Source organism: Canis lupus, chromosome 8 (assembly GCF_003254725.2).
Source record: "Canis lupus dingo isolate Sandy chromosome 8, ASM325472v2, whole genome shotgun sequence".
In the NCBI taxonomy this organism is placed as follows: domain Eukaryota; kingdom Metazoa; phylum Chordata; class Mammalia; order Carnivora; family Canidae; genus Canis; species Canis lupus.
The window spans coordinates 33,811,184-33,829,897 of record NC_064250.1 but is presented as its reverse complement, the minus strand read 5'-3'; the positions used below and the strand labels follow the sequence as shown (position 1 = coordinate 33,829,897).

General features: G+C 37.8%; 1 protein-coding gene across 5 annotated transcripts in view; it reads right to left on the bottom strand.

The window, feature by feature from the left end:
- Positions 1-9,040: 9,040 nt before the first annotated feature.
- ARID4A (AT-rich interaction domain 4A) overlaps positions 9,041-18,714 on the bottom strand; it is a 68,095-nt gene continuing 58,421 nt past the window's right edge. For 4 of the 5 annotated variants that reach the window (XM_025443198.3, XM_025443201.3, XM_049113627.1 and 1 more), the window contains exons 22-24: positions 15,394-15,600; positions 14,639-14,785; positions 9,041-10,902 (exon numbers count right to left, since the gene is read on the bottom strand). In XM_025443198.3, the coding sequence (XP_025298983.1) occupies positions 10,799-10,902; positions 14,639-14,785; positions 15,394-15,600 (458 nt within the window). In that variant the 3' untranslated portion in view covers positions 9,041-10,798. Of the gene's footprint in view, positions 10,903-12,225; positions 13,344-14,638; positions 14,786-15,393; positions 15,601-18,714 lie in introns of all 5 variants that reach the window. The other variant, XR_003134927.3, reaches the window with a different exon arrangement.

The window sequence follows — 18,714 nt, the reverse complement described above, 5'->3', positions numbered from 1 at the left end:
TTCGTTGGACACCGAGGCTCCTTCCACAGTTTGGCTATCGTGGCCATTGCTGCTATAAACATCGGGGTGCAGGTGTCCCGATGTATCTTTGGGGTAAATCCCCAACAGTGCAATTGCTGGGTTGTAGGGCAGGTACATTTTTAACTGTTTGAGGAACCTCCACACGGTTTTCCAGAGTGGCTGCACCAGTTCACATTCCCACCAAAAGTGTAAGAGGGTTCCCTTTTCTCTGCATCCTCTCCAACATTTGTTGTTTCCTGCCTTGTTAATTTGCCCCATTCTCGCTGGTGTGAGGTGGTATCTCATTGTGGTTTTGATTTGTATTTCCCTGATAGCAAGTGATGCAGAGCATTTTCTCATATGCATGTTGGCCATGTCTATGTCTTCCTCTGTGAGATTTCTCTTCATGTCTTTTGCCCATTTCATGATTGGATTGTTTGTTTCTTTGCTGTTGAGTTTAGTAAGTTCTTTATAGATCTTGGAAACTAGCCCTTTATCTGATATGTCATTTGCAAATATCTTCTCCCATTCTGTAGGTTGTCTTTGAGTTTTGTTGACTGTATCCTTTGCTGTGCAAAAGCTTCTTATCTTGATGAAGTCCCAATAGTTCATTTTTGCTTTTGTTTCTTTTGCCTTCGTGGATGTATCTTGCAAGAAGTTACTGTGGCCGAGTTCAAAAAGGGTGTTGCCTGTGTTCTTCTCTAGGATTTTGATGGAATCTTGTCTCACATTTAGATCTTTCATCCATTTTGAGTTTATCTTTGTGTATGGTGAAAGAGAGTGGTCTAGTTTCATTCTTCTGCATGTGGATGTCCAATTTTCCCAGCACCATTTATTGAAGAGACTGTCTTTCTTCCAATGGATAGTCTTTCCTCCTTTATCGAATATTAGTTGACCATAAAGTTCAGGGTCCACTTCTGGGTTCTCTATTCTGTTCCATTGATCTATGTGTCTGTTTTTGTGCCAGTACCACACTGTCTTGATGACCACAGCTTTGTAGTACAACCTGAAATCTGGCATTGTGATGCCCCCAGCTATGGTTTTCTTTTTTAAAATTCCCCTGGCTATTCGGGGTCTTTTCTGATTCCACACAAATCTTAAAATAATAACTCTAACTCTCTGAAGAAAGTCCATGGTATTTTGATAGGGATTGCATTAAACGTGTATATTGCCCTGGGTAACATTGACATTTTCACAATATTAATTCTGCCAATCCATGAGCATGGAATATTTTTCCATCTCTTTGTGTCTTCCTCAATTTCTTTCAGAAGTGTTCTATAGTTTTGAGGGTATAGATCCTTTACATCTTTGGTTAGGTTTATTCCTAGGTATCTTATGCTTTTGGGTGCAATTGTAAATGGGATTGACTCCTTAATTTCTCTTTCTTCAGTCTCATTGTTAGTGTATAGAAATGCCACTGACTTGTGGGCATTGATTTTGTATCCTGCCACGCTACCGAATTGCTGTATGAGTTCTAGCAATCTTGGGGTGGAGACTTTTGGGTTTTCTATGTAGAGTATCATGTCATCGGCGAAGAGGGAGAGTTTGACTTCTTCTTTGCCAATTTATAATGCCTTTAATGTCTTTTTGTTGTCTGATTGCTGAGGCTAGGAATTCCAGTACTATGTTGAATAGCAGTGGTGAGAGTGGACATCCCTGTCTTCTTCCTGATCTTAGGGGAAAGGCTCCCAGTGCTTCCCCATTGAGAATGATATTTGCTGTGGGCTTTTCATAGATGGCTTTTAAGATGTCGAGGAATGTTCCCTCTATCCCTACATTCTGAAGAGTTTTGATCAGAAATGGATGCTGTATTTTGTCAAATGCTTTCTCTGCATCTAATGAGAGGATCATATGGTTCTTGGTTTTTCTCTTGCTGATATGATGAATCACATTGATTGTTTTACGGGTGTTGAACCAGCCTTGTGTCCCAGGGATAAATCCTACTTGGTCATGGTGAATAATTTTCTTAATGTACTGTTGGATCCTATTGGCCAGTATCTTGTTGAGAATTTTTGCATCCATGTTCATCAGGGATATTGGTCTGTAATTCTCCTTTTTGGTGGGGTCTTTGTCTGGTTTTGGAATTAAGGTGATGCTGGCCTCATAGAACGAATTTGGAAGTACTCCATCTCTTTCTATCTTTCCAAACAGCTTTAGAATAGGTATGGTTTCGTCTTTAAACGTTTGATAGAATTCCCCTGGGAAGCCATCTGGCCCTGGACTCTTGTGTCTTGGGAGGTTTTTGATGACTGCTTCAATTTCCTCCCTGGTTATTGGCCTGTTCAGGTTTTCTGTTTCTTCCTGTTCCAGTTTTGGTAGTTTGTGGCTTTCCAGGAATGTGTCCATTTCTTCTAGATTGCCTAATTTATTGGCGTATAGCTGTTCATAATATGTTTTTAAAATTGTTTGTATTTCCTTGGTGTTGGTAGTGATCTCTCCTTTCTCATTCATGATTTTATTAATTTGAGTCTTCTCTCTCTTCTTTTTAATAAGGCTGGCTAATGGTTTATCTATCTTATTAATTCTTTCAAAGAACCAACTCCTGGTTCTGTTGATCTGTTCCACAGTTCTTCTGGTCTTGATTTCATTGAGTTCTGCTCGAATCTTTATTAACTCCCTTCTTCTCTTGGGTGTAGGATCTATTTGCTGTTTTTTCTCTAGCTCCTTTATGTGTAAGGTTAGCTTTTGTATTTGAGTTCTTTCCAGTTTTTGAATGGATGCTTGTATTGCGATGTATTTCCCCCTTAGGACTGCTTTTGCTGCATCCCAAAGATTTTGAACGGTTGTATCTTCATTCTCATTAGTTTCCATGAATCTTTTTAATTCTTCCTTAATTTCCTGGTTGACCCTTTCATCTTTTAGCAGGATGGTCCTTAACCTCCAGGTGTTTGAGGTCCTTCCAAACTTCTTGTTGTGATTTAGTTCTAATTTCAAGGCATTATGGTCTGAGAATATGCAGGGGACACTCCCAATCTTTTGGTATCGGTTCAGACCCGATTTGTGACCCAATATGTGGTCTATTCTGGAGAAAGTTCCATGTGCGCTTGAGAAGAATGTGTATTCAGTTGAGTTTGGATGTAAAGTTCTGTAGATATCTGTGAAATCCATCTGGTCCAGTGTATCATTTAAAGCTCTCGTTTCTTTGGAGATGTTGTGCTTAGAAGACCTATCGAGTATAGAAAGAGCTAGATTGAAGTCACCAAGTATAAGTGTATTATTATCTAAGTATTTCTTCACTTTGGTTAATAATTGATTGATATATTTGGCAGCTCCCACATTCGGGGCATATATATTGAGGATTGTTAAGTCCTCTTGTTGGATAGATCCTTTAAGTATGATATAGTGTCCCTCTTCATCTCTCACTACAGTCTTCGGGGTAAATTTTAGTTTATCTGATATAAGGATGGCTACCCCTGCTTTCTTTTGAGGACCATTCGAATGGTAAATGGTTCTCCAACCTTTTATTTTCAGGCTGTAGGTGTCCTTCTGTCTAAAATGAGTCTCTTGTAGACAGCAAATAGATGGGTCCTGCTTTTTTATCCAGTCTGAAACCCTGCGCCTTTTGATGGGGTCATTAAGCCCGTTCACGTTCAGAGTTACTATTGAGAGATATGAGTTTAGTGTCATCATGATATCTATTCAGTCCTTGTTTTTGTGGAATGTTCCACTGAACTTCTTCTTAAAGGGGAATTTTAAGAGTCCCCCTTAAAATTTCTTGCAGAGCTGGTTTGGAGGTCACATATTCTTTTAGTTGCTGCCTGTCTTGGAAGCTCTTTCTCTCTCCTTCCATTTTGAATGAGAGCCTTGCTGGATAAAGTATTCTTGGTTGCATCTTCTTCTCATTTAGGACCCTGAATATATCCTGCCAGCCCTTTCTGGCCTGCCAGGTCTCTGTGGAGAGGTCTGCTGTTACCCTAATACTCCTCCCCATAAAAGTCAGGGATTTCTTGTCTCTTGCTGCTTTAAGGATCTTCTCTTTATCTTTGGAATTTGCAAGCTTCACTATTAAATGTCGAGGTGTTGAACGGTTTTTATTGATTTTAGTGGGGGGGGATCTATTTCCTGGATCTGAATGCCTGTTTCCCTTCCCAGATTAGGAAAGTTTTCAGCCAGAATTTGTTCAAATACATATTCTGGCCCTCTGGCCCTTTTGGCGCCCTCGGGAACACCAATTAAACGTAGGTTTTTCTTCCTCAGGCTGTCGTTTATTTCCCTTATTCTATCTTCATGGTCTTTTAATTGTTTGTCTCTTTTTTCCTCAGTTTCCCTCTTTGCTATCAACTTGTCTTCTATGTCACTCACTCGTTCTTCCACCTCGTTAACCCTCGTCGTTAGGACTTCTAGTTTGGATTGCATCTCATTCCATTGATTTTTAATTTCTGCCTGATTAGCTCTAAATTCTGCAGTCATGAAGTCTCTTGAGTCCTTTATGCTTTTTTCTAGAGCCACCAGTAGCTGTATAATAGTGCTTCTGAATTGGCTTTCTGACATTGAATTGTAATCCAGATTTTGTAACTCTGTGGGAGAGAGGACTGTTTCTGATTCTTTCTTTTGAGGTGAGGTTTTCTTTCTAGTCATTTTGCTCAGTGCAGAGTGGCCAAAAGCAAGTTGTATTGGGAAAAGGAGAAAAAGAGAGGAGAGAAAGAAGGAAAGAAAAGAGAAAGAGAAAAAAAAGGAAGAAAAAAAAAACGAAAAAAAAAAGAAAAAGAGAAAGAAAAAGAAAGGAGAAAAAAGGGGGGTGGGGGAAGGAAACAAATCAAAAAGCAAAACAAAACAAAACAAAACAAAAAACAAAAAACCCACGGGGAGTATCTCCTGATTCTGTATACTTTAAGTCCCTTGACTTCTCCTGGACCTTGTCCGTCTAGCTGGTCTTCTGGGGGAGGGGCCTGTTGTGCTGATTTTCAGGTGTTAGCACTTGGGGGAGCTGCTCTGACCCTTGCTGGTGCAGGGCTCAGTGGGGGTTGTTTACCCCGTGAGGCCGCAGGAGGAACAACCCCAGTGGCGGGGCCAGCTCTGGAGCCCTGGATTCAGCCCTCGCAGTAACTCCGGAGCTCTCCGTCTGCAGGGCCTGGAGGCTCCGGGGCGGGCCGCTGATCTGCTCAGCTGGGGCAGGAGCGTCCTCGCTGTCCTGGGCCCTCCCGGCCTCTGCCTGTCCCGGGGGAGGCCGGATCCTGGGCTGTGTCCTGGCGCCCTGTGCTCCCGGGGCCTGCGCTGGTGGATTCGTGCTCCCGCCCTGCAGCCCCCTCCGCGGAGCCGCCCCCGAGCCCCCCGAGCTGCTCCCGCCCCGCAGCCCCCTCCGCGGAGCCGCCCCCGAGCCCCCCAGCTGCTCCGGGTCCCGCCGCCCGCACTGCAGCCCTTAGGGAGCTCGGCGCACTCTCCCGGGGCGCAGGTGTCTGTTAGTCTCCCCGGGAGCCCGAGGGCATCCCCGCCCTCCTGGGTCCTGCTCCACCTCCCCGCGAGCCCCTTTCCGCCCGGGAAGGTCGGTGCAGCTCCTGCTCCTCCGGGACGGGTTTCTCCTGTCCTGGGGACACTCGCCCCGGCCTCAGCCCGGCTCCTCGCGGGGCCCCTCCCCCTTGGAGGCCTTGGTTCCTTTACTTCTTTTTCCCCGTCTTCCTACCTTGATAGGAGCGTGAACTCTTCTCACTGTTGCATTCCAGCTGGTCTCTCTTTAAATCTCAGGCCGAATTCATAGATTTTCAGGATGATTGGAAGGTTTTCTAGGTAATTTGGTGGAGACAGGTGATTTGGATACCCTACTCTTCCGCCATCTTGCCCCTCCTCCTTTTTTTTTTTTTTTTTAGATTTTTATCCATTCATGAAAGACAGAGGGGGGCGGGGGGCGGGGCAGGGACACAGGCAAGGGAGAAGCAGGCTCCACGCAGGGAGCCCGATGTGGGACTCCATTCCAGGACTCCAGGATCACGCCCTGGGCCAAAGGCAGGTGCCAAACCATTGAGCCACCCAGGGATCCCCTTTGGTAGAGTTTTTGAGAGCAGGTCTGGATAGGAACCCAAGAGAATTTCAGAGAGCAGTTACCACTTGGTGGGAAAAGTGCCCCATCAAAGAAGAACCACCAGTGAAGTCTGAGTGCATTCACAACTATTTTATCAAAAGCTTAGTTATTATTATAGGGCCAATCTTGGAGATAACGACTACATCAGAAAAGTTAATTGAAAAAATTACGTATGGACTGCCAAGGCCCAGTCATCCTTGGAAACCAAGATAAACTAGCAGTTTCTTATCCTCCATAAAGATTTGGGGACTGAAAAAAAGCTTCTCTGGAGGATAATAAATATGTCTTGGAATATAGTGGAAAAGAAACTAGTTGTAAGATTTGCAGGTGAAATACAGGATATCTAGTTAAATTTCAGTATCATGTAAATAACATAATTTTTATATAGGACATACTTATACTAAAAAAAAAAAATTATCTGTCTGAAATTCAAATTTAGCTGGATGTCCTGGATTTTTATTTGCCAAATTTGGCAACATGAAGTGGTGAGACTCTTATATCAGTCTTGTTTAATATAACTTAGCCTTGAGAAGAAATCCAATTGTGCAGAATAATCATTTATTATATTTACATGAAGTTTTAAGTTTTTCACAATAGAACTTTTCAAAATGAATTTTGGTGATAAAGTTTACAAAATGAAGATAGCTTCATAATTAGGTTAACTGTAAATTCTAAAATTATGAACACTGGCCTTCTACTTAAGATATAATGGGTCTAATATGAATATATAAAAAGGCTTTTTGTGCTTAACAAGGAAAACACCATTTGGTGTTGTAACGAAATATAAATTACTAAAAAAAATTTCTACTGTGTGAAAACACTAAGCATATATTAGAAATTCTCCATTAGCGCAGACTCCATCTTAAGAGTCCATCAACCTCCACTAATGATGAATGCCATCACATATTGTAGTCTTCATAATAGGATAAAAAGATCTGTGTAACCATGTGGAGTAATGGAAGAGGGAAGAAGAAACAAGGAGGGGAAAAAACCCATCAGTTTAAGAATACTTTGAGTTGGGGATGAGACAGTTTAACAGGTCTACTTTTTATTTTTTATTTTTTTAAGATTTTATTTATTTATTCATGATAGGCATAGAAAGAGAGAGAGAGAGAGGGGCAGAGACAAAGGCAGAAGGAGAAGCAGGCTCCATGCCAGGAGCCTGACATGAGACTCGATCCTGGGTCTCCAGGATCACGCCCTGGGCCAAAGGCAGGCGCTAAACTGCTGAGCCACCCAGGGATCCCTACTTTTCACTTTTTAAATTATATTTTATCATTATCACCTTTTGGAAAGAACCACAAAGACAACTTCTACATGTCTGGCTTGTACATAAGAATCACTGGTAAAAAAAACAAACAATAGCATTTCAAAAGTAATTTTTCTCAACATAGTTTTTGACCATCTTACTGTGTATTATTAGATGTTGGATCAGGCACTTTGTTGGGTATGACTAAGTACTTAAGGAACTAACCCTTAGTATGGTAGAAAGACACATGCATAGGTAAACATAATACAAGATGAGTTATCAAGTAAAATAATAGATTGAAAATGCTATCAGAGCATAAAAGGAGATGGTGATGGTAAGTTGGCAAAAGGCTCATGGAAAAGTGGCTCCTGAGATGGCTCTGGACAAGTAGGGATAGAGTGGTGGAAACAGAGGAACAAGAGGCAGAGGTGGGCAGGTGCAGTGTTTGGATTTAAAGCAGCAAAACTGCTTTGAATACATGAGTTGTAAGAATTGTTTACAAAATGAGTGGCTCTGCATGACCAGGCTCCTGCCCGTCCTGCCTCAAGTCTATTCTTGCCCTGGCTCATTACCTCTGAGCCCCATGTGCCAGGAAGCATTTTACTCTCCCATCTCTCTCCTTTGTTTAGCCCATTCATTATCCTCACTGGGGCTCAGTTTTACTGTTGCTTTCTCTGTAAAGCCTGCCTTGACCACCCTTGCCTTCCAAGTTCCTGGCTGGGCTGCTGTATCGTGATCTCATGGACTCCATAACTCAGTATGTTTGTCACACCTGTGGTTAAGAAACACATTGGTTATATTTAACATATGCCTCATTAGAATATACACTGCCTAAAAACAGGAACCTTTTTCTGTCCTGTTCATTACTGTAACTTCTGGGCCTTTAGCTCAGTGCCTGGCACTTAGCAGATAACCGATAAATTGTTAATGAATGAATTCCGGTAATAAGTTTTCATGTGTGGTTGAATATAGCTTAATGTTTTCACAGTGTTGACAGGTTAAATTACAGGGCTTATAAGAAAGGTATATTTTAAAACTTATAAGAAAGATATATAAGCAAATTAATAGTTTAACCTATATGGATTTCCATAATTTAAAGCAACTTCATAGAAGACATAATATGTAAATGCTAAGAACAAACATGTTTCTTAGTGAGGGACCGGAAAATTAGAAACACAACAAACAATAAAAGCACACAGTGGAACAGTGAAACAAATCTCCATAATCTTCAAAGAACCTGATTTTATGGATAGGACCTTCTACTTTAAATATTGAAGAGTGTCTTTATACTTTTACTTTTTTAGTCACATGTAAGTACTATCCAAAATTTTGCTAAATTCAAAATATGCCTAATATTTGAATAGTCAGTATTCACTTTTGTAATTCTCTCTGTCTCCAAAAATAAAAGGATTTTAAGTGTCCATATACCCATTGAGTATAATTTTGCCCTCTGTAGAAAGGTCCCAATACTTCACTACAAGATTTATATTGATTAGAAGGGATGGATTCAAGTTGATAATTAGTTACCATCTCATTTACTGAATTGCTAATGAAGCAAATCATTAAAATATCGATCATATGAATCTAAGGTTGCCTCCTAGTTCCAAATGGATTTGAATGACACGCTTTTTTCATTTTTATAATTAAGAACTAGAAATATTTTATTGTAAAGACTGATGAATATGCTTGTTTTGCAAAGTCTAATTTTCCAACTGTAAGTTACTGGCACTTGGGAAAAAAACAATCACTTAAATGAAAACTAAAAATATAAAGCCTATGTTTAAAACATGGCCTTTATTAATACTTAATACTGCCCACTGAGCTCCATTTTTATTTTACATTGAAATACTTCTGCTTTGCAAAGAAAAGACAGAAAAGTGCATTTTACAAGAGTACTTTTTTCTTTTTAATTCTCTGCGAAAATGGAAGGAATCTGAATCACAAGTTCACAATGTGGTAAAATGAAATTAAGAAACAATGATTTCAGTAATGCTATGCCATCACTAGTGTTTGGCTCTGACTTTGCTCTTGTAAATCAGATCCTGATATACAGTCTAGAGCATCTAGGTTATTACTCTACAGCATATTAAACACAGAAAAGGAGGTTTAAAAAAAAACCCTTTCAATGTACAAACATGAATTTAAAAACTGATTTTAAAAAATCACCTTTTTACATAATGTATATGGCAAAAATGCTTTAAATACATGATTTTGGACTTATTTACAAAACGTATCAGTCTGTGGAACAATTCACAGACACAGCATACATAGTTGCTTTACTTAGTTGTTGCATCTCAACTTTGGGAGATAGAAATTTATTCGGCAGTATAGCAAACAAAAAACTATGACAAAGTATCTTAAGGGCAACCAAAAATTTGATCCTCAAAACAGTTTAAATACTAGGACTGCCAAAGTTTCTAAACGAGGACATACTTTAATGATCCAGATGCCCATTTATAGTTCTATACTGTTTGAAGGACTGAGACAGACTCCCTTCAACACAGGCAAAGCTACTGGATGCAACCTCCTGTAAAAGGGACAGCTGAGAGCTATTGTCATCCAAAGAGTGAATTAACCTAGAATTTTCTTTTTTTCAATTTTATTAATATTTTAAAAAATACATAAAAATACAACATCCAATGTCTGAATAAATATATTTAACAAGTTGCAAGATAATACCTTATTTTACACAAAATTTTCAGCTTTAGAAATCTTGTTAAATAACTTCATTGTTGTTATATATTTCATTTTTGTCTTTTTGTAACAAAATAAAAACTCTGAAATTACATAGAAAAAAGACAAAATATTTTTGTCAAGGGATAAGATAGTCCACTGAAAACTTATTCACAATTCCACTGTAAACATTAATAAACATTAAAATATTTGCATAATTGTGTGCTCAAAAATCCTATAAAAAGTGGAAGACTTATTACAACTGTAGTTTTCAGTCAACTACACTTCCTTTCACAATTTATTTTGTCCCATTTACACCTTTAAGCCTGGGCACACTGCTGAACATATACTTTGGCAGTTCTAAATAGCAAGTGCTTCCACAAAAATAAAAAACAACAACAACAATAAAAAAAAAAACCCACAACATAAACCCCCTACTCACCAAGTGTTCAAATACATCTTAGTGAAAGTGCAGCAGTCACTATTCAGCTGGATAATATTTTGATGTTTTTCATGTGCACTTGCTTGTCTATGATTTCTATAACAGTTGAAAGCTTTATTATACAAATTCAGATTTGCTAAGTGCCCTTTTTCTATCTTCACAAAAAATGAAAACAAATTAAAGAGGAAAAATTATAGACAAATATGGCAGGCTGCCTAACCTTCAATTATTAATCAGCTTACTTTTTGCAACAGAAAAAAAGAAAAGAGGGGGGAATAGATACAGTCCAGCCTGGAAAGGTATACAGGATATACTTAGCAATGTCAAACCAGTTGAGTGCTTTCTGTGGTTGTATTTCAGGGTTTTAGGATTTATGTCCATGGCAGCAAACTGCTGGGAAGGCAGAGAAAAACGTTTATCACCTGCATTCTACAGCAAGTACATTTTGTGGGGGAGATGATGATGAGGGACTCATCCCAGTGTCTGACGAAGCAGATGACATGGAGGCTCCTGCATGAGACACTGTAGAATCAAAACAACTACATTAGACCCAAAAACTATCAAAGATACCTAGCCACTGGCAAATTAGAAATAAATTTCTTATTATTCATTTCAATTGCAATCCTCTTAAATGGTGCCTAAATTTAGGAATAACATTGTCAGCAAAAATTGTTTGGCTCAATTGACTGGAATCAGTCTCTCATCAGTTAAATAACTCAGTTCAAAAAAGGCATCTTAAAATGTAAAGATATAAAGAGATGATAAACTCTTAAACCCTAACTTGAACGATCCCTGGAAGGAACTCACCTTACCCCAAAACCAAAACAAGGTAAACCTGGCTTAAATTCTCACTATAGCAAATTCCATCCTTGTCTCTGGGTTCTAGGACTATAAGAGAATTCACTCATCCCAGAAAATTTCCTATAACCAGCTATCCACTAGCTTCCTACCCTTTTCCTGCCCCAGTAGACCTAATGGACACAGCATCCCATAAGCAACAGCAGTTATCTAGGTCAGGTATCAGAATCATGATGGAATCAGAATGGAAGTGATTAGAAGAAAATGTTCACAGGGTGGCTTGCGATGGCTCAGCTGGAAGGAGAGGGTGCAACCCTTGAGGTTATGAGTTTGAGCCCTACATTGGGTATAGAGATTACTTAAGAAAATATAAAATCTTAAAAAAAAAAAAAGGGAAAAAAGTCCTCATAAGACTTGAACAACTCTCTAGGAGGACATAACACAGATTAAGGGTCACTACTCTATGCATTTCATAACTTTGCCATTTGGGTTGTTTTTTTTTTTTTTTTCTTTCTTTGCAAAGCTCATCTATCTCCTGCCAACATTTGCCTATTTGTTCCTATTTAAATTTTTAATTTTTGTATCTCAGTGTATATGTGTACTCCAGTGTGACATGTAACTCATTAACTACAAATTCTAACATGGCGGGTCTCACTTTTTAAATCACTTTATACTACAAAAAATTAAAACAAAAAAGGGAAGACTAATAAAACAATCTTTTTAGTTGTCTGAAACTCCTATCACCTATAGGAAACTTAAAGCAGTTCAGGGTGCTCTGAAGAAATTTCAATTTATTAATTTGACTGCATGTTTAAAAGCTCTGTAAAGACTTCTTGCTATTTCAGTTGTTAAAGAAAAGTACAAACATGGAAAGCCTAATCTTCCATTTGCTCCATCTTATTTCTGGGAATTAACACTGCTGGACTTGGACTAGAATGATTCAAGATCATATATGATACAGGTCATTTTATCAAAAATTCATCCCCTAACCCTCTGCAACAGGCAGAAAACCCCCTTCAAAATAGGCAAGCCCATCACATACTTTACCTTTTTTTGTCTTTTTAAGAGCTAGCTCTTCTGGAGGCCTTCCCTCCTGTCCATCCTATTCCTGGAATAGTTGGCTCTCTAGGCCTGCTATGCAGTGGTCATCCTATCGCTTCCATTCATCAACTTGACATTTTCTTTATTGCTTTGCTAAGTGGGATTCCTTGTTTTGTGGATCCTATGTTGTCTGAACTTTCTAGTTTGGCTTCTAGTTTCCAGTGCTACCACTGAGAAATCTGACATGAGAAACTTGATGGTGTCCTGACACCTACTTTTTAGATACGCCTTTCTTTACATGGTAAATTTTTAGAATCTTGTTATCCATAGCGTTCTGAAATTTCACAATGTGCTTTGGTGTGATTTTTCTCCCCCATTCTTTAGAGATGTTACAGTGAGAGTCCTTTCAATCTTCTAATTCATATCCTTTATTTCTGGAAATTTTTCTTAAAATACTACTTGATGAAAACTTTCTCCTGTGTTTATTCAGTGCTCTTTTTCTAGAAATTCTGTGATTCAGAAGTTAGATCTCAACAGATCCTATGCTTCTCTTAGTTATTTTTTCCTATTATCTTTTTGACCATCTACTGGGATTTCTTTAGCTTTGATATCTCTTCTAATTACATTTTTAAAATTCCTGCTATCATATTTTTAATTTTTGAGAGGTCCTTCCTGGTCTCTGAATTGCATCAATACTATCATATTTTTGTTTCAAGACTGTAGTATCTTTCCTGTATCTCTGTATAGTAATTTTAGTTTGGTGTTTTGTATGGTACATTGTTCTTTAGAAGTTCCTTTTTATTCTTTTTCTACTTTGGTTTCTAACTTTTTTGTAGAGCCTTCCCTGTCCGGTCTTGTGGCTCCCATATTTAAGAAGGGAGCAAAAAAAGCTAACTGGAAGCTGTGTGCAAATACGAGGAGCTTTTCAATGATGGGCAATACATAGGTAGTGATTGGCAAGGATCTTGCTTTTTGGTTCAGGAACCTTTAAATGTTGGTATCTGTGTTAGTTCGTTCCTCGGGTTGACCAGCTTCTCCAGAGGAATCCTTCAGTCTCCTCCCAAGAATGAGCATAAGCTTATTAGTTGCCAGCTTTCAGGAAGCCAAGAGGATAAGAGTTTCAGCTGGAAAAGGGATAGGGGTCTTATCATTCAGTATTGTAAACTTTTGCTCAGGCTCATTATTTCTGGTTTTGCCCTTAACCCTCACTTTCAACTCTAGCTGGTGTCCCTGAGTCTATTAGCCTATTCATTCTCCTCTCCCTCCAATAAGTTAATTTTCTATTTTCTGCTAGAGTTGCAGAAGAAGGTAGTTTGTATCACAGGATGGGGCAAAAGGATCCAATTTCTCCTTCCATTTTCAACCAATCTCCATTTTTAGCCTCACCTATATCCTTGCTTTCAGAGCTAAAGTGATGTGGTATGGACTGGCTCATTTCTTGTTTTGTCCCAATGCAAGGATAAATGAGCTTATTAGGTTTTTGCATTCTGCTAAGTAGCCCATCTCCTCCTCAGCTTCCAAGAGAGAATCTATTGACATTTTTTTTTCTATTGACATTTCTTATCTACTGTGATCTGCTATCCCATTATCTTATTCTTGTGGGTACAGGGCTTTTCATTTTCTTTCCTGTTATTTTATGTGGGGCTTGGAGATGGGGTAGCTGTGAACATAGCAATGTTTAACTAAGTCAATCCTACATAGTTTTAAGGTCTAAGTCAGACACTACTCTCTCTTCATGATTAATCCAAAGTTTAAACTTAGTTTAAACTAAGTTTAACTAAGTCAATCCTACATAGTTTTAAGGTCTAAGTCAGACATTACTCTTTCTTCATGATTAATCCAAAGTAATCTCTCCTTCCACCAACTCCTATACTTGATAGTATCACTCTTGGGGCCCTCATAACATACCCTCCTGCTAGAAGTTAATATCTTTGAGATCAAGGTCCATATCTCATTCATCTCTCTATTTCTACCACCTGGAAGAGGGCCTAGTGCATAGTATGAATGCATTAATGTTGTTGAGCTCCTTAGGAAATAATTTATGATTGCCGACAGAAAATCACTTTGAGAATAAACCATATGCTCATTAATTTTGGTGAATCTCATAATAACAAACATAGTGCCTGTTAATAGGTAGCCAGTAAACATTTGAGCAAAAAGTGAATTTCAGAGGGAGTAACTCTTCTTGAGAACCTACGACATTTAACAAAATCACACATTTTGTAAAACAGTTCATAGTCCTTTTCAAGAGTTTCCTCCTGATTCAGTTGTTGACCTCATTTCAACAATATCACAAAGAAGGTAACACTAGAAATCTAAGAACAGTTAATAAATATGTACTATATTCAAAGAATAACCTAAATCTTCTAAAAACAGAATATATTTGAAACATGGGAAAGAAAAATTAAACTCAAATTACCTTCTCTGTCTTTCTTTTTTAATCTTTTTCTCCTCCTGTCTATGGTTGCAACTTCAGACTTCAAAGACATGTAATATTTTCTGATTTCCTGTAATTTTTCTTGGAGAAAAGAGATTCGCTCTGTACTGTTCATATTATCTAATTCATCTAAAAAGGAAAAGAAAGGTTAATTAGGTTTTTAAAATAATTACCTGAGAAAAGATGGCAGTTCTATCAAAACTCCAACTTCTAAATCATTAAAAGCTTTGGTTTATTTAAAACTTTCCTCATTAATTAATTAAAATCAATAAGGGATGACCTTAATTAAATTCATGAATAAGATTCCTATATATACCCCAAATTTTTTATAATAAATATGTATTAATAATGTATTACTTAAATGATCAGAAAAACACAGGAAAACATCAATACACAACGACCCTGATCTATAATTGTAGTTATTTATCCAAATAGTTTCTTTGAACTGATGATTTTTTCATTCATTGGTTATTTCCGGCTGTTAGTACTAGAAAGGGTATTTCAGTTTCATTGATATATGTACATCACACATCTTATTTCATTACTAAAGATCTTTCTCTAGTTAATATTTATCAGGTTAGTATTATGAAAAGATATGGATTTGGACTTAAGATGATAAGTAATGATTATTGATAAGATAGTGTTTGGAAGCCAACATAAGTGAATTTGGTAATTACTATTTCTTATTTTGACATACCATTTTACAAAATACATTCAAGTTTTCTAAAGCTACTTACTGAGTTGAAAGCTCCATTTATATGTCCTAGGGGATGAATTTGGATGTTTTTCCCTGTGTTTATCTTTTTCTCCATCTTTGATGTGAGGGGAAATTCTTGCAGGAGATCGTGCAAGCTTCTGTGGCTTAGACACACTAAGATGCTTTACTGGTGTACATTTACTTGAATTGTCTAGGACAGGAAGATCTTCACTATCACTGCTTTGTCCTATAATAAGAAAACATTGATTCAGAGATTATAAATGACAAAAATCTCAAATATCAAAATGCAGCAGACCCAGCTATTATTACACTTTTTTGGTACAAATGAACAAATTTCTTAACAATAAAGAAATGGAAATCTATATGCCCACCAATAGGAAAATGGTTAAACATTACATATAGCTGATTTTTGAACAACATCGCGGTTAGGGGCACTGACCTCTATGCAATCAAAAATCTGCATTTACTTTTGACTCCCCAAAAACTTAATTACTAATAGCTTACTGTTGACCAGAAGCCTTACAGATAACAAAGTTGATTAAGCATATTGTGTATGTTCTACACAACATTATAGATTGTATTCTTATAATAAAGTAAGCTACAGAAAAGAAAATGTTAGAAAATCATAAGAGAAAAGACATTTGCAGTACTGTAAAAATATGTGTATAAGTGGATCCGCACAATTTAAACCCATGCTGTTCAAGGGTCAAATATATTATTCATTACTTTGCTAAAAAGAATGAGCTAAAGTTTGTAAATTTGTAAGAATTTTAAGTTTATAAGATTCTTATAAAGCTTATAAGAACAAAAGTGACTAAATAGTACTTCACCAAATTTGTACTTAGATATGGTCTTGCTTTTCACTTCATAACAAATCAGAATTGTTTTACTTTTTTTTTTTCCCAATCTCTTATACCCTATTTCCACCCTACTTGCTTACTCTCAAAAGCCAACCTTGCCTTCTACTGAAAAAGCAAACTTGAGTGTTACACACAATTTCTAGCCCCTCCTCTATCTGTATCTATCTGTCTTTATTAACATTTGCAAGCAGCTCAGAAAGGAGAATGTTTTTGAAGACTAATCTTTTCAGCTATACTCTTAAAACCATCCACTCACTGCTCCTCTGGAATATCCCAATATTGGTTATCTATCTTCTTTTATCTTCAACTTCTTTTCCCAGGTCTACCAACATGCTTATATCTTTCCTACCCCGAGGGAGGGAGGGAAAAGGAGGAAAACCTCCCCTTTTATTTGGCACCTCTTTCCTTCTCTTTAGAGTGAAATTTCTTGAAAGAAATTCTTTGTTATCCTGATTTCCACACCTTCTAATCACATTCCTGTGCTCTTGTTAGAGTCCAAACATTTACAATTCACCAAATTCAGTGAATGTATTTTAATCCTATCGTATATTCTATAGCATTCAAAACTTCTTTTGTATTCAAACCCACTAGTGTTTAGTGATTTGATCTGTGCCCACATAGTCCACTGATCAGTGCCCACTGATCAGTCAGTACCCACATAAAGAGATCTCTCACAGAATTCTACTCTTGGTTTTTCCTTTTCATCTCATCTCTCCCATAGCAATCTCATCTTGCAATCCTTCACACAACCACCTTCTAAGAACAGACTCTTCTAAGCTCCAGGCCCCTATTCCCCTAATACTGGGTACCTCTAGCTCCATATTCCCTAAATTACTCTTCCAACAATCTGCTGCTACTCCTGTATCCCATATGTCCGTTAACCAGTTCCTCATATGTAACTAATAATAACTGAATCCTAGTGATTTCACTTCCCATCTCTTTTAATTCATTTCTCCTTGCCAAATATTCAGCCAAATATTGTCCCCAGAGTAAAACTGACAATTTCTTTCTTCCTTTTTAATCTTTTTAACTTTTTAGGCAATCTTCAAATTTATAGAACAGTTGCCAAAAAATGTTTTTCTGACCCATCTGAAGGTTAAGCTGCCCAGCCATACTTGAGTACTTCAGTGTCGTTTCCTACAAACAAGAACGTTCTCTTTGTGTTAGTTATCTGCAAACTGGCCCCAAACTTAGTTTAAAACTACAAATGTTTAGTATCTCACAGTATCTGAGTACTGGGGTCTGGCTCAGGGAATCTTGGGATATTGCAGTCAAGGTTTTAGCTGATGCTGTGGTCTCTGAAGACTTAACTGGAGCTGATGGCTATATTTCCAAGATGGTTCACTCAAATGGCTTCTGGCAGGAGGCCTCAGTTCCTTACCAGGTAGAACACAGACTGCTGTGTCCTCAGGCCTTGGCTGCTAGCTTTCCCCAGACCAAGCAATTTAAGGGAGAGCAAGGAAGAACCTGCAGTACCTTTTATGACCTATTCTCTGAAGTCATACTCTAGCACTTCATTCAGCCCATACTTAAGGGGAGGCAATTACACTTTGCCTCTTGAAGGGGAGAGTATCAAAAGATCTGTAGGTATGTTTTTAAAACTACCACACAGAGAACTATAATACAACAATCACAATCAGAAAATGAGCACAAACATATTATCACCTAATCCTCTCTACTTGTCCCAATAATGTCTTTTGTAGCAAGAGGATTCAAATCAGAATCCTATACTGCATTTAACTGTCATGTCTCATAAGTCTCCTTTAATCTGAAATGGTTTCTCTTTGACTTTCATGATCTTTGCAATTTCTTAAACTACAGACCAGTTATTTTATAGAATATCCTTCAGTTTGAATTTGTTGATGGTTCCTCATGATCATATTCGGTTTATGAATCTTCGACAGGAATGTCACAGATGTGCTGCTGTGATAGTACGTGATTTCCATTTGTCACATTACTGGTGATGTTCACTTTGATCGTTTGACAAACGTATCTGCCAAACACTAGGATATTATTTAGTTGCTGTTGATAATTCCTACTGCTTCTCTATCCTCATTTCCCATCATTCCTCCTCTATACTCTACATCTGTATTGTCCAGCCACTGGCCACATGTGACTACTGAGAACTTCATATATGGTTCAAAGGTTTTGCTTTGAAATGCCTTTTATCTTGTATATATTACATGCTCCCTCCATGGGATATGTATCTACTGTAACCTAGAATTTTCCATTCAGACTTGTATGAAGGCATGTTTTGGAGATAAAACTTTGTCAAAATTAATGATGTTTATTTCTATTATGTTCTACGATTTAATTTTATTCCTTATTGTACAGAAGTCTTTCTCATGTAATCTAATTCATACTGATTTTACTAAGTTCCTTGTTTGTTTCCATAAGAATTTTATTATTTGCCTGTTTTAAAAATACCATACTATTCAGAAATCAGCTTTTCTAGATTAAACCATTCCACTCAGAAATGT